Source organism: Arvicola amphibius, chromosome 6, assembly GCF_903992535.2.
Source record: "Arvicola amphibius chromosome 6, mArvAmp1.2, whole genome shotgun sequence".
Lineage (NCBI taxonomy): Eukaryota > Metazoa > Chordata > Mammalia > Rodentia > Cricetidae > Arvicola > Arvicola amphibius.
The window spans coordinates 140638919-140654372 of NC_052052.2; the positions used below are offsets into that span (position 1 = coordinate 140638919).

Consider the following 15454-nt stretch of genomic DNA (forward strand, 5'->3'; position numbering starts at 1 on the left):
CAAAGCTAGAGATTTTTCAGTTTTCAGCTCCTATACTGACTGTGGTGGTAGCACATCTAGTCTGTAACTCCACACGAACCTTCCCCATCTATTAAGAGTCCCAGCAAGATCCTGAATGGAGTCTCATTGGTTGATCTCATTCTTGAGTGAATCATCGCAGGGAGAAGGTAACTGATCAGCACAGGGCCTCATGCCGATATCTAGTGTTAGAATTAAAGCCAGGTTCTTTGCGAACCCCCTGGAACGAAGCTGTTGTCACATGATGGAGGTGAAAAAGAACTCAAGCCCATCAGGATTCCCCCAGGTGGTGAATCTGAACCCGCACCATCTTGGCTTCAAAATTAACAGTCTTTTCACTGTACATGATGTGTAACATTTTCTAAGTGAAGCAGGTTGCAAGCTTATTTCGGTCTAAACAGGTATCTTCTTGTCTTCTAACCAGAGTTCATAGCAAAAGCACTTGGTAGGCAATGTCCTACAGCCCCTCAGGCCTTGGTGTCCCAACGTGGGCATCCTCCACAGAACCTACAGACAGGTAGGCATAGGATACATTTTAGGGTAAGAGTACGCACCTGTCGAATCTGCTCATACAGGCATCTGCTTTGTAACCTTTTCATGTCCAGAAGCCATGGCTTTCCTCAGCCCTGCAGCCCTCCTACGGCTCGGTCAATGACACACACTTGAAGAAGAGCCAGACCTTCACACAGTGGGGAGAAGTTTTAAAAGTAGGCAAGTCTTAATTAAAAAGCATGCGTTTCTTTGCTTCTGGGCAGTTACTGCCTCCCATTTGTTAGTCCCTCCCAGTATTTTCCCAGTTGTACAGTGGGGACACTGTGTGACCCAGACTGCGAGAGCAGGATGCAGGTTTCAGAAGGTGATGTCATTAATACAAGTGCTTGGCTCAGGGCTGGCGCGGATGCAGTGGCTAAGAAAGAGCAGCTGCCATTAGTACTGGTACCATCACCATCATCATCTTCATCATCATCACCATCATCATCGTCCCTGGCATCGTTGCCATTGTGTTTTCTGCTGCTGTGTCAAATACTTGAATTAAATCAACTTACGAGAAGGAAAGGGTCTGTTTTGCTTCTACAATTTTATGCATGTGTACCATTTCATCTGATCAGCTTTACTATTAATTAGTCTATTTTGCCCCCTCCCTCTCTGGTTAAATGTTCTTTTACTTTCCAAGTAGCCAGCGTCTACTTTTATATCTCTCTTGGTGAGACACTAAGTCTAATTAGAGCTGTCTGCATGAACTCAGAATTGGGTGTGTTTGATGAAGTACAGGCAACCTACCTGTGACTCTACCACCAAGCCAAGTGGCTTCCCCTGCCCAAGCAAACATCCACTGCCCAGATCTTTCCAAGGAGACAGAGTCCCATGAGCCTACCCCTACCCATGATGGAATGTTGATGGGACTGACCTTGTGCTGGTCTTGTTTGGGTAAAAAAAGAGGGAAATTTTAATTTGGTCCATGCCTTCAGAGATTTCATACTCATAGGATCCTGTCACAATGGACCTGGGCTGAGTCAGGGCAATGTGGTGGAGGCTCAGAAAGTCTGCTTACTTTATGGCAGCCAGGAAGCAAAGACAGAGATGGGAGAGAGTCAGGCTCTGACCATCATCCCCCCCTTAGTAAAAATTCCCAGAAACCTTTCTGCTCACTGTGCCATACCTCTGAAAGGTTCTTCATTGTCCTAAAAATGCCACTGTGTGGGACCAAGCCTTGACCACGTGGGCCTTTGGGGGACGTCTCAGATCCAAACACTTAAGTCCTTGAAGGTGTCATTATTATCATCCTCATCCTCACTACCCCTGCCATTGTTGCTCCCGTCAAAACCTGAGGGAAGTACTGACCTGTCTAGATAAGAAACAGAAAACCCTGCTCGGGTTTTATTTTGTGTCCACTTGGCACATAGGGATAGCCTCTCAAGAGGCCCACATGTCCTGCTCCTTCTATGTCTCTCCTCTCCAGGTAGACATCAAATAGCACAGACCATGGCTTCCTTCTGACCTGTGGCCCAGTTGGAGGCTGTACAATTTCTGCTCACTGGACCATCGGTACCATCCTCAAAGGGGGCATTTTATTATTGCTTTCTTTATAATTTCAGACATATATACAGTGAATTTAGATCGTATACCCCCCCTACTCCTCCACTCCAACTTCTCCCAGGCCACTCCTCCTCCCCTAAATGGAGCCTCCATATCACACACTACCACCCCCAGGTTCTGGGGACACTTCAGAAGATGGGACAGAAAGATTTAAGAGTCAGAAGTGTAGAAGGATTTTTGCAAGAACAGTGTCATCTGGAAATAACACAGTCGTTGGCCTCATGAACTCACATACGCAACTGGGGCTGCCCAAGACCAAGCCAGTAGACATTCCAGCATGGAGAGGGGGAGGAGGTCAAGAGGGGAGGGGCTTTCAATAGCCAAGCCACCCTGAGAAGTGCAACAGTAAGGATGCCCGGTAAAGTGCTGTACCTACCTATTGTCAACACATGACCACAGATTGCCCCAGGTAACATGAAGGTTGGGACACAGCACCAGATGTTTTGGGTTCATCTGAACTAAAATCGTGCAGAAGTCAAATATGACCTTTCCTGAAAAACAACATCTTCCAACCATTTCCCTGTAGACTGGACAAAATCCGGTTGTCATACAGGAAGACCTAGCTGCCTATTAAAGGCTGCCTGCTTGGATCTGCTGCTGGTAAGCCCCTAGGAGATGCTAGCCCAGGCCTCCCTCTGACAACATGCTCTGAGTTAGCTCAGCTGCCTGGCTTCCCATCTCTTGGTTCATCATTCCCCTTCCTGTATTAGACCCTGGAGTTGATTCTTCTGTGGGTGAGTACCCTTCCCCTCCCCCGCTGCCTGATAAAGCTATCTTTGAGATTGAGAACAGAGAGCTTGAGCAAAGCAGCCTTTCTGTGATGTGTGTTAAAGGAGGTTGATTTCAACAATACTTCTGGCCCACACCCCTCCCCTTCCTCTTGCCTTTAACCCATTATCTCTCACATCCCTGTGTCAGGAGAGTACTTGATTCTGAGCTCTGTTCTGTTTTGGGTTTCTTCCTTTTTTTAAACTGTATTCACAAGTTGGCCTTGTGTTTTCCAGTTTTATTATCTGATGGCAGAGCAGTTAGGTTGAGAGCTAGCCTCTGTCACCAGATGAATAGATGAAAATGTAGTGTGAGTGATTAAAGTACAAATTAATTAAACTTGTTTGGCTCAGCAATCTTCTGCACTCATGGGCTAAGTATCTTGAGTTTAATAAAACACTTACCAAGGTTTTGTTTAACTAGACTTATAATTATGCCTTTTTAATGTTTTCTCTGCTGCTTGCCACTCTGGGTTTACAAAAGCCCTCCTAATTGATTCAATTATTTTAATGCAACAGTTTCTGAACCGTTCTTATCCATTGCTTAAAGATGCGGCTGAGAACAACTTCAGTCACTGTCCTGTTACTGTAGTGCAACACGTGACCAAAAGCAACTTGAGGAAAGAGTTTATCTCAGCTCACCATTCTTCACCACAGTCCGTCGCTGAGGAACGCAAACAGGACAGGAACCTGGGGGCATGAGCTTCTAAGCGAGGACATGGAGGGGGGGCTACTTACTTCTCCTACGTCCAGATCTAAACTCTATCAGCCATCCAACCCAGCTGTTGCCGCTGCAGCAGCGGCAACTCAAGCAGCTGATACTGTCTAAAGGCAAGGAGGTCCACACGCGCTGTTGCCCCACAGCTCGTTTTGCCCATTCTAGTTGGCTTCCTTTTCAATTTTTAGTATAGCCTGCTTTTAATTTCTTTTTAGTTTTAACGCCTTTTTGGTGGATCTGCAAGGCATACTTATGGAAAGTCTCCCAAACCTTCATCTTCCTCCCTCAACCTCCATCTGCCCTCCCCAGGGCTGCTGGGGGAATCTCCATTTTGCCAAGGTCTGACCCGATGCGAGCCTTGGTTAAGCTTTCAACAGCACTGCATAAAGACTTGAGGTGCTGAGCGCTGGTGTGCGTGCTGACCCCTTTTCCTCTTCTCCTTTTTGGAAACCCGTTCCCTGAACTTCTCACCCTCTTCCCAGTATCCTGAATCCTGCAATGTGCCCTAAAGATGAGACTGTTTCTGCTCTTCCACCTGGAAAATCTCCTAAAATAGTTCACCAAAACCTTGGGCTATAAAATTCAACCTTTGGGAAAATATAAAGTCATATTATTTGGTCCCAGAGTCCTTGACACTGAGCTGCCAATATCTTCTACTTCTTCCTTGCTCATCAATGTTTATTTAAAGACATTACATCATTGTCATGAAAACCCCAAACTTTAGTCATTCTTCCTTCGGCATGCCCCTGCTTGAATCACAACTGTTATTTTGGAATTTTTGGCACTGCCTTCCTAGGTACTAGGGAAGGTGAGTACAGAGGCCTTCTGATTATTCTCTTTGGCACCTCTTCCTTATATTCCATTGTGTTTCTCCTTATCTGCTGCAGTGATATGATGTGGGATATGTTTTATTACCATTGGTTAATAACAAAGCTGCTTTGGCCTATGGCAGGAAAGAATGGAGTTAGGTTAATTGGCCTATGGACCAAAATGGAGTTAGGTGGAGAAAACTAATTGGAATGCAGAGAGAAAGAAGACAGAGTCAGAGAGACACCATGTATCTGCTGAAGGGGAAAGACACCACCAGAACCTTACTGGTAAACCTTGTGGTAAAATATAAAATAATAGAAATAGGTTAATTGAAGATGTAAGAGCTAGCTAGGTATATGCCTAAGCCGCTGGCCAAATAAGTGTTGTAATTAATATAGTTTCTATATGATTATTCTGGTCTGGGCAGCTAGGAACAAAAAGCAGAGTCTCCATTTACAGTGATATTCCTATGAAACATCCGATTGCTGTTTTATCCCAATAGTGTTAGTTAGCGTTTGTGTTGTTCTGACAGATACCTAAGATGAACAGTTTTTACAGTGTCTTTTGGCTTGCAGTTTGGAAATGTGGGTCTGTGGTCAGCTTTGGGCCCACAGTAAGGCAGAATATCTGGCGAGGGTGTGTTGTGAAGGAGAATTGCTCACCTCATGACCGTGAGGAAGCAGAGAGACAGGGGACTAGGAGGGCCTACAAGTACAGTCTCTTTGAGGACTTGGTCCCAGTGACTGCTTCCTTCAATTAGGCCCCACTTCCTAATTCCCACCATTCCCCAGTGATGCCATCAAATTAGGAAGTTGTCGATAGACTCACCCACTGATGAAGTCAGAGGTCTTATAGTTTATTAACCAAGAATTCCATCTACAGCCACTGCTAAACTGAGCATTCAATACCAGAAACTTTTGAGAGACAGTTTGCATGGAAACACAAGACAGCCGTTACCTGCCAATTAAAACCAAGCCCCTCCTCTGAGAACTTTGGATGTCCTTTACTAGATCGCACTCATTCTTTAGGAGGTTTGCCCCACAGCATGTATCTTCTAGAATCTTCTATACCTCAGGCTCAGGGCTGATTGTCTGCCCTACGTCCTGGTATAACCTTATCAGTCAGTATGTCCTTCTGTTCTGTTATAGCCCCAGTCTCTAGTAAGACGTGAACATCCGATACAAACAGTACAGTCAGGTACCCTTTTAAAAATTGATTCTGATTCTGAGATAAAAACCCAAATGCACAATAAAGTCCTGCCAGGAGTTCAGGTGAGCTGGTTCCAGACTCCTCCACTGACAGTTCTCCATGGATGTCACTGCTGGATTCAGCCCCTTTTTGTTCCAAGATGGGTCATGTTTTCAGGCCTCTTGGGTGTGTTCTTCTGCCAGGCATCTGCTTCTCTCTATTTTTTTCCATGAGAGAAAATTGCTTTTCTCTATCAAAACCTAGACACATGAGCTCTCTCCAGGGGCCTCTCCAGCATTGAGAATGAACATCTGTCTCTTAGATTTTAGGCTGGATGCCCCTGTTGCAATAATGAACGCACCGACCCCTGTCTCCCCTGCTCCTTACATGTGCTTTGACGATTACATCTACTTCATCTTTTTGTCTTCTCCAGAAGTGACCACAGTGTCCGTCATAGTATTAAGTGGTCAGTTGATCAGACAATGGGGAAGAAGAGCCATCTATGTGTTGAATCATATACAGATGGTCCCCAACTATACCTGGTGAGACTTTGGGTCTTTCAGCTTATATGGTGTAAAGGTGATATGTGAAGTAGAGACTGTACTTTGCCTTTTTAATTGAGATCTTTTCCTTGGCTGGTAATGCTGGGTCAGATCCTCTCTGGCAATGCTCACAGCATCAGGGGCCGTTTCTTGTAAGTCAGCCATAAGGGGAAAACAGCGGTGCTCTGCAGTTCTCTCTACTGCTAAGCAGTAACACCTCATAGGTCCAGACTAGTGTGTCTGGAATTGAATGGCATTTTAATTAGTGACAGTTTATCAGGATGTAACCCTGTCCTCAGTCTGAGAGCACCTGTAGTTGGAAGGATTAAGTACCCTCTTTAGGTTCAATCATTGTTGTCCCCACCCCCAAAATTGTGCCTCCCACAGTGTTCTTTGTGTTAATAATGAAGGTTCCATTCTGCTGACCTGAATCTGGGCATTGGGAATGATCCATCTCCTGCCCTTCAGGTCGCTCAGTCAGTCCTGTGACCTATGCATAGACTTTGATTTCTGCCTGCCTCCCAGATGCATCCGTGACCTTGAAATCCTGCCGCTCGAAACTGCCATGCTGTCCCTTCTCACCAGTGTGACTGCCCCAGGATGCCCCGTGACACATAGTTGATTCCACCAGTATTTGTGAGTAAAGGGGAGGCCTATGTCAAAAGCATGTTCAAACCCTCCAACAGGCAAACTCTCCAGTCCCATGGTCAAGCTCTCAAGGACTGTATCTGATGCAGGAGACCAGGGAACAACTTCTTATGAAGACAGGAATAATATGGTAGATGAAAGCTGCCCACTCACCTCACTGCCAGGAAGCAAAGAGACAGGAAGAGGAAAAGTTGGAGTCCAAATACCCTGTTCAAGGACACACCCCTGAACTTCCTCCCAATGGACCCCACCTTCTAAAAATTGCACCACCTCCTGATAGTGCCACAGACTGGAGACCAAGCTTAACACATCGGACTTTGGAGGGACACTCCAAACCCAAACTATAACAATGTGGCTATTGGGGCCAGTCTTACATGTTCTCTAAAGAATTTCCCAGGGCTCGCAGCCTAGAAACATTTTAAAGCAAGGCTCTAGGATAAAAGGAAGTGAGGCCATTGGAGAACTCTAATGGAAGTGTGAATGATTTTAATATTGCTCATTTGCCAAAGGAGGGCACCGCTCCCTGTCCAAATCTCAGTGCTTCAAGAGCCTGAATCCAGCAGCAGGGCAGTAAGAAACAGCAAGCAGTAAGTGATGGAGACAGCAGCACCAGAAGGCAGATGATTCTTTCTTCCTCCCTTCTTCTCAACCAGCAATTCTATCGAGGTTATATCCGCCATATATTGGGTGAGAAATTACCACACTAATAGTTATACCGACTCTCCTGTGAGTCTTCAGATGGCCTCTGGGGAGTTCCGTCACCTGCCGGGTGAAACCCTGACATCTTCATCCCCTTCCTTCCCTGCCACCTTAGTCAGGCTGAATACATTTGATTGGGATGGTGGTGGAATGCCTATAATCCTAGCTACCCAGGAGGCTGAAGCGGGAGTGTTGCTTGAAACTAGGAGGCTGGGACCAGCCTGTACGTCGCAATAAGAACCTGCCTCTTTAAATGTTAGCAAATTCAGTAAAGGTGTTCTAGATCTCTCAGGTTTGGCTGACGGTCCCCAAGCTTTCAGAACATGTCGGTATGACTTCCATTCCAAAAGGCAAACGGCGCTCAAGTCACGTGGTTTCTGTTATCTGTCACCATGGAAAAGCTGGCCATCTGTGAGGCTCCCGTTTTAACACTTTCCCCCCCTTCTCTTTATTTCCATCGCTTTCTTGGGAAAAACAAGCTGAGGAAGTGGAGAGGCTGGCGGCCATGCGTTCTGACTCGCTGGTCCCTGGTACGCACACCCCACCTATCCGGAGGAGGAGTAAGTTTGCCAACCTGGGAAGGATTTTCAAGCCTTGGAAATGGAGGAAGAAGAAAAGTGAAAAGTTCAAGCACACATCAGCAGGTAAGGTGGCTGCTGGCCTTCTTTCTCACTGGCTCTTCGTTGAGTTAAACTCTGCATCTTAATCTGGAGGATTTGATTTCCATCAGCTGTCTGACCCAAAGCAAAGACGCTAGTCCTGTGATTGCTCTCGCCTGTAATAATTGCTGATATGGTAAGGACTGGTTCTTAAGCTTCAGCTGCTGTCCCTTCTCTCACGAAGGTTTTTCTTTTCTCTTGTTGGCTATTTTTTTAATTTAAAAATGACTGCTTTTGTTTGATCTATAAATAATCTGGACTTGGAATTCTACCTTTTCTGTAATTGAATAATTTCACTCCAGCCCTGACAATCCATTTCTTATTATTCACTGATTGTCACTGCTCCAGTAGAAGTCAACACCCAGCAGAAAATGACTTATGTACGGTCGTTGGCAGATAAGATCAGGTTATTTCATGGAGGAAGAATCATGAATAAATGATTCTTGGACTAGGCAGAAAAACAAAGAATGGAAGCGAATTCTCACCGCAGTGTGAAGTTAGCCATGTGTTTCATAGCTCAGTGGCCAGTTGGGAAATGTTGGGAGAGATAAGCTCAGCCACAAATCGTCATTCCTGGAGCCAGGCTTCCTGGGTTCAAATCCAGGTTCTGGTACTTGCTGGTTATAGGAGCTTGTTTAGTTTATTTACCTGTACCTCGGCTTCCTCATCAACAAAACAGGAGGGTAGGAATCAGTCCTTTACATGAATTTTTGTTTGTGGAGACTTAATGAGCAAAAAGAAAAAAACATGAGGATGTGGAGAGAAAAATGTGTAGACAACAACAAGGAGTTTGTTTGTTCTTGTTTTTTAATTTTTTGAGACAGGGTTTCTCTGTAGCTTTGGAGCCTGTCCTGGATCTAGCTCTTGTAGACAAGGCTGGTCTCGAACTCTCAGAGATCCGCCTGCCTCTGCCTCCCAAGTGCTATGATCAAAGACGTGCGGCGCCACCGCTTGACTGACGAGGAGTTTTTATCTTGATGGTTTTTAAGAAGATGGTAGGAAATGTGTGCAGATTGGATTTGATTTTGTGGTAGTCTTGGGTCGCTATACCAAAATACTACCCACTGGATGGCTTAAACCAAAGATGTTTATTTCTCATGGTCACAGAAGCTGTAAGTCCCAGGTGAAGTTACAGACCATGTTGGTTTCTTTTGGAAACCTCTTGGGTTGGTCAGTGGTCTCCATCTCACCACATGCTCACGGACCTTCTTCCTTCTATGTATGCACAGAGAGAATGCTGTCTGGGTGTCATCTGACGGAAGGGGGACTTATCAGAGGCCCCACAATCTTAACTTTGTTTAAACCAAGCTGGTCTTCAAAGACACACATCTCCCTACATTCACACTGGGGCTTAAGGATTGAGCATATGACCCGAGAATACTACAAGTTAGTGTTTGTTTCTCTTTATGGATCCTGTCACTCCCTGGGCCCTCCTCTAGGTTTTTTGTTGTCTTCTCCCACCATTTTCTAGAAACACATCCTATTATCTCTCCCCAAGGCTAGCACCTCCTCTTTTGCATGGGTTTCTGTCCTCTGCCCCACTCACAAATGAAACTCTTAAGGGATCGGCTTCTTGTGCCTGAATGTCGGTCAACAAATCCAACCGCACAAAGAAACTAGAGTAACAAACAGGAAGATTTTGAGATGGGCATAGTTCTCGTGATGGACACTCCCAGTACCTGCTCTCTCAACACCATAGCCCCATAGCTCTGACTTGCTGGCTTCTGGAGTGAGAATGAGCTTCTCATTTCATGGGTTTCTAAATCATTGCCCCTCTGGAGCACTCCCTTCACTCCGACTCTGCCTTCTCCTCCCCGTGGATAGAGGCAAACATGATGGTATCAGATAGCTCATGAAATATTAACAATCTGAAAACTTTGCATGTAAAAAATGTCTCCCGGTCAATAGCCAGTAGACTCCCTAACTTTAAATCCTTCTCATTGTTCTTGCAGTGGTCACCATAACCAGGCTGTTGGATTTGGCAGCTAAGAATGTCATTTAGATGTGTTTTCTGTCTCTTTTTAAAAGACACAGCTCCTAAGTGGACACGGTTGCAAACTGCTCTCTACAGCTGTATACCTGTGCCTAAGAGCAGCTTTCAGACCACTCCAGAGAAGTTTCTTTGTGCAATGGTTGGCTGTTACTCCAGAGGCTCACAAAGGTCAGAGTACAGAGAATCAGTTTCTGCAGAGTGTTCAACCAGAAAGGGTCATCTATATCATGCCTCCTTACCCCAAACCTCAGAGAACATCTCAGAAGAGGGAAAAGAGGTCAGGAAGAAATGGGTGAGCTGTCCTCCTCTGGCTTTGACAGGACCTCTGTAGACATGAGCTCACAGCAGTTGTGGTTGCCTACAAAACACCTTCATGAGCTCAAGCTTGTCGACATCCCAGCATGGAGCAGGGAAGAGTCCGTGTCCATTAAAGAAAAATGAAAAAGAAGTAGAGAGAAAACCTAAATGAAATGTATTCTGCCGGTGACAGAAGGCAGAAGACAGTAGAACAGAAAGGAAACGGAAGTGTCCTCTGAGGGCCTGTTGACATTGGTTTCTGCTGAGGAGTTATCTTTAAGGTTGGAGCCCTGGTTGGTAATTGCCCTTGCTCCATGGGATGTCTCCTCACCCACATATATATGAGCAATAATAATTGGACTCTGTTAGTTACACAAAAAAAGAGAGGGAACATGAGGATTGACAGATAGCTCTTGAAGGAGTTAGGGGAAGGAGAGGCATGTGAATATGGCCAAAATACATTGTCGGCATGTAAGAAATTCTCCAAGAGTCAGTAAGATTATACATCAATAAAAATAGACAACTCCTGGATTAGAAGGCTGCACTATAGAGCAACTTTTTACCATACTAGATGGATGAGCAAACCACGTTGCTGAAGCTTTTCTAGCTTATTTTAAATCCCATGTTTCACCCTGTAGCATCCTTTCTTCTTAATTGGATTCCAGAATATTATTTATTACTTTTGCAGAGGAAAAACTTTCTGGGCTAGTTCTTAGCCCAAAGGGACAATTTGACAACATAGGAATAGTCAAAACAAGGAGTTGTATTCTGGTATATAATTTAAAATGCTGACTTTCCTATGTTTGGGTAAGTCACAAATACAAGAACTATACAAGAAGATTCCTAGATTACAAGAATGCAGACTGGTCAGCCATATTCAGCTGGTATACATATGTTTGTTTTGTATGTGTATCCCTTTAAAGAAAAGTCATTGTTCAGTTACTCTTATTGAAGCTAGTAAGACAGCTCCCTCAGGGCCGTCATAACAGGTAGAGCAGTCTTTGCAGTGCGGGTTTTTTTTTTTTTTTTCAGTCAGGGAGTGTGTTCAGATTTCACTCTGAAGTCGCGTACATCCTAGGAAGCTAAATGAGACTGAGTGGCGGCAGGGGGGGGGGGTGGTAAATGACTAAGAGAATGCATCTTCAGGGAAAGGAGAAATCCTGACTTAATCAACTAAAGGGTTTATTTTGTCCTGAAATCAGGACAGGATGATCAAACATCACTGAAAAGAGGTGTAGCAAAATATAAAGAACCCCATTAGGGACAAAGGTGTGTCATATATTAAAAGTGGAGGATTCTAGCTAAAGCTGGGTGCTGCATAGAGGAACACAGAAACCCAGACCTTTGCCCTTCTCCTCCATTGCTTCCAGATCAGCAGAGATGTGAACAGGCATTTGCTGGAAGCTCCTGCTTTCATGAAGCCACCACCACCATACCGTCCCCATTGCCCTGCCACCATACCATCCCACCACCATGAACTTACATACCCTCACTGTGAGCCTCCTCCAAGCTGTTTCCTACCAGGTGTTTGGTCACAGCAACTAGAAAAATAACCAATATAATACCAATGACCATTTTTATTAGCTGTGGCTGTCCATCGCAGCTTCGGATAAAGCTATGGGAGCAATCCTGGGTCAGAATTTTTCCAGTTGAGTAAAAAGAGAAACAGGAAAGAAAAGGAAAAAGGAAAGGAAAGGATTTGTATTCATGGCCAAGATTTCTGTAACAAGTTACCATAAACTCAGTGGTATAAAGCCATGGAAATGAGTTGGCTCACAGTCTGAAGACCACAGTCAGGACACTAGTAGGACTGGCTCCTCCTGGAATTCTGATAAAGAAGTCCTTCCACCTCTGTCCCTCCTGCTGCTGACTATGCCAGCATTGCTTGGCCCATTTCTGTGCTTCATCTCTGGAAATTGGATTTAGAAATAACATTTAGTAATAATCCCATTCAAAGATACTTCTGAGTCAGGCATGGTGGCTCACACCTGTTAGCACAGTCCTGGGAATACTTTTTACATAGTGAGTACCAGGCCAACTAGGCCTACATAGTGAGACCGTGTCTCAAAACAACAACATCAGCAAAAAGACTTTAACTTTGTTATATTTGCTATTAACTTATTTTCAAGTAAAATTTTCGTGGTCACTAGGAACTTTCACGTGTTCTTTGGAAGGCAGCAGGGGTTAAGATAGACATTTAGATTAGAAAAGGGAACTCCAGTAAATTGGCAAGAATTAGAAAAGCCAATAGACTTCAAGGTGCAGAGAGGTCAAAGAACTTCAGACTATTTATTAGCGAGGTTAGTGGAAGGACAGGTGCTGATGGAGGCAAAACCCACATCCTCAAATAAAGGAGCCTCATGATAGTACTATATGGAAACAAAACACAGACCAAAACCATGGTATAGACTTACATACCTGCATATTTTATTTATAAAATTATATGTTGGCTTAACTTTGTCCCTGTCAATTGTGTAAGACAAGAAACTTTCCTGTCCAGTTTTCATGTTAAACTCTTGAACTGACAATTTCTTTTGAGAAGGCTTCATTTTTTCCCAAACTGAGATGTTCATCCACTGTCTTTGTAAGTGATTGAAGTACTACCACTTAATGGAGTCGCAGACACCAAGGTTGCTTTCCAGTCCCTCTCTTCCTGTATTAGCAGACACTCCCGATACAAGAAGCGGTATGTTAGGACAGCAACTCCCAGACAGCAGTCACTGCTTGCCTGTTTCCCTACCCGCTGTGAGTCATGCTGGCACTCAGCCATACCCAGCTGACAGCCATAGCACTGAGTCAGAAACAGTAGCACTCCATCGGTGGGACGCAGAGATAACCCGCTTGCTTTTGCACATGGGTCTTCTGTGTCAGCTAATACATACAGAACAGGATCTGGGGACAGGGTATCTATCAAAAGGGCTCCCAGAAGCAGAGAGCACCGGCTTCTCCTTGGGCTCCTGAGCCTAGCATTCATTCTGCTGAACGTGCTTCTTACCCAGAAAGCCTCCAGGGCAGCAGCAGCAAGCCAGCCCTTAACCCTGGCCTGGGATTCGGTGCTTCATCTTGCTCCAGGTTGCCCCTTGTCCATAAAGCCAGAACACCCACAACCCAGAGTCACTGCTGACATTATGAACCCTTTCCGGCAAGCCCATATCTTCAGATAAAATTCCTTGGATAGAGAAGACAGTTTATACTGAAATGTTAGATTATGGCTTTGAACCTGGTACTGTAGGCTGCTGGGCTCTTCTGGAAGTCTGTTCCTGATGCTCAAGATGGAAAGCCCCTTTGCTATTCTTAGATCGCTAATTCTTCTCTGCTAGGGATTCCTAGCAGGTCACATGATTAAGGGATGTACATTTGGTATTCTTGGAGCAGAGAAATGCAACCTGAGAGTGCACGAAGCCTTGTCTTTGTTGTGTAGTGTAGCAGTCCATTGGTAACTACCATGGAAGCACCATTCTTTTCCATAAAGGCAAGATCTGCCTGCCATGTAGGCAAGCTCAGTGGACTGTCACTGGCACAGCTGCTGAGCTGGGAATTTATGTTTTTCCATGATGGCTTGAATGGATGAGACTGACGGACAGCACTGAGAAAGAAAGCCAACCGTGGGCCTTAGTTTCTCAGTCTCTCCAATTCCCTAACAGTAATTAGGAGGAATTCTCCTCCTTCCTGAGAACCTAGGTTTTTAGACTTCTATAAACCACAGGAAATGCAAAAAAGGATCCCAACTTAGCATGCTTCTTTTATTTGTGTGCAGGCCATAGTCCATGAACTTTGAGTAGTGAGGACAAGCAGGGATTGTGCTCTTTCCTCCTCTAAAGGTCGTGTCTTAAGGGAAGAACACATAATTAGGCTAGCGATTGCGGGGCGGTAAACGTGATGAGAGAGGAGATGCACAGAGCCTCTGAGCATGCAAAGGAGACAAGCCATGTAGTTAAAAGTCACCAGGAGAGTTTTCTAGAGAATTACGTGATTAACCAGGGAGTAAGACAATGAACACAAGCAAGTTTTCTCTCCTGGCCAATAGAACACAAAGCCCAGAGAAGACAGTTTAAAATCTGTAGCCTCCAAAACAGGTTATGTTTTGAAAGGCATTGTTAGATTAAAGAGGGTTTGGAGGGAGAGGGGAATGGAGTTTGAAAAGCTGGACAGGGGCGAAGGTGTTGAATACTTACTGATCAGGGTATGTTAAGGAGCCTGGTCTTTACCGTTACGCAGTAAAGAGCCTTTGAGGACTTTGGGAGGTTGCTCAGGCAGTAAAGGGTTGTCTATGCAAGCATGAGGACCCGAGTTCATTCCCTAGAACCCACATTGAAAAGCCAGATGTGGTGGCACACTTACAACCACAGTAGGCAGAGACAGGCAGATCTCTAAGGCTTGGTAGTCAGCCATACTGGCCAAATTGGAAAGCTCCAGGCCAGCAAGAGTCCCTATCTTAAAAAGCAAGAACTACATCCCATAATGATACCTAAGATTCACTTCTGGTCTATGCACACATGCACACCACACACACACACACACACACACACACACACACACACACACACCCTTGCACACACATGCATGTATGCTCACCTGCACTCTCACACACAACCTCTCAGGAGACTGCACTGCATTTTTTTAAAAGGTCAGTCTCTATACTATGGGAAAAACTTGGCATGGAACCCAAATGTTGTTTTCTAGTTTATAATGTCACAACATCTACATATATGTTTGTGACAAAAGAAAATTTACTTGGGATAGAATCAAGAAGACACCTCCTTATTGCCACATTAAATGTCATATTAATTGTTCCTGTTGATTCTGGTAGCAAGCAAACCAGCTAACAGGTGGTCGATTATAACGCTGGGGAGAAGGGACGACAGACTAGACCAAAATAGTGACAGTAGCAGCTGACGACTATGAACAGAAGGCACTTAGGAAACAGGATGAGCTATATTGATTATAGATCAACTATGGAAGAAGGGTAGAGTGAACTCCCCTTGAACTTATTGCTGGGCAGTTAGGTAGCAGGCTAC

General features: G+C 44.8%; 1 protein-coding gene across 1 annotated transcript in view; it reads left to right on the forward strand.

Moving 5' to 3' along the window:
- Nucleotides 1-15454, forward strand: part of LOC119816945 (phosphatase and actin regulator 1) — a 257454-nt gene that overhangs the window by 78768 nt on the left and 163232 nt on the right. The window contains exon 2 of the mRNA XM_038334047.1: nt 7967-8131. Coding sequence (XP_038189975.1) covers nt 7993-8131 — 139 coding nt within the window. The 5' untranslated portion in view covers nt 7967-7992. The remainder of the gene's footprint in view (nt 1-7966; nt 8132-15454) is intronic.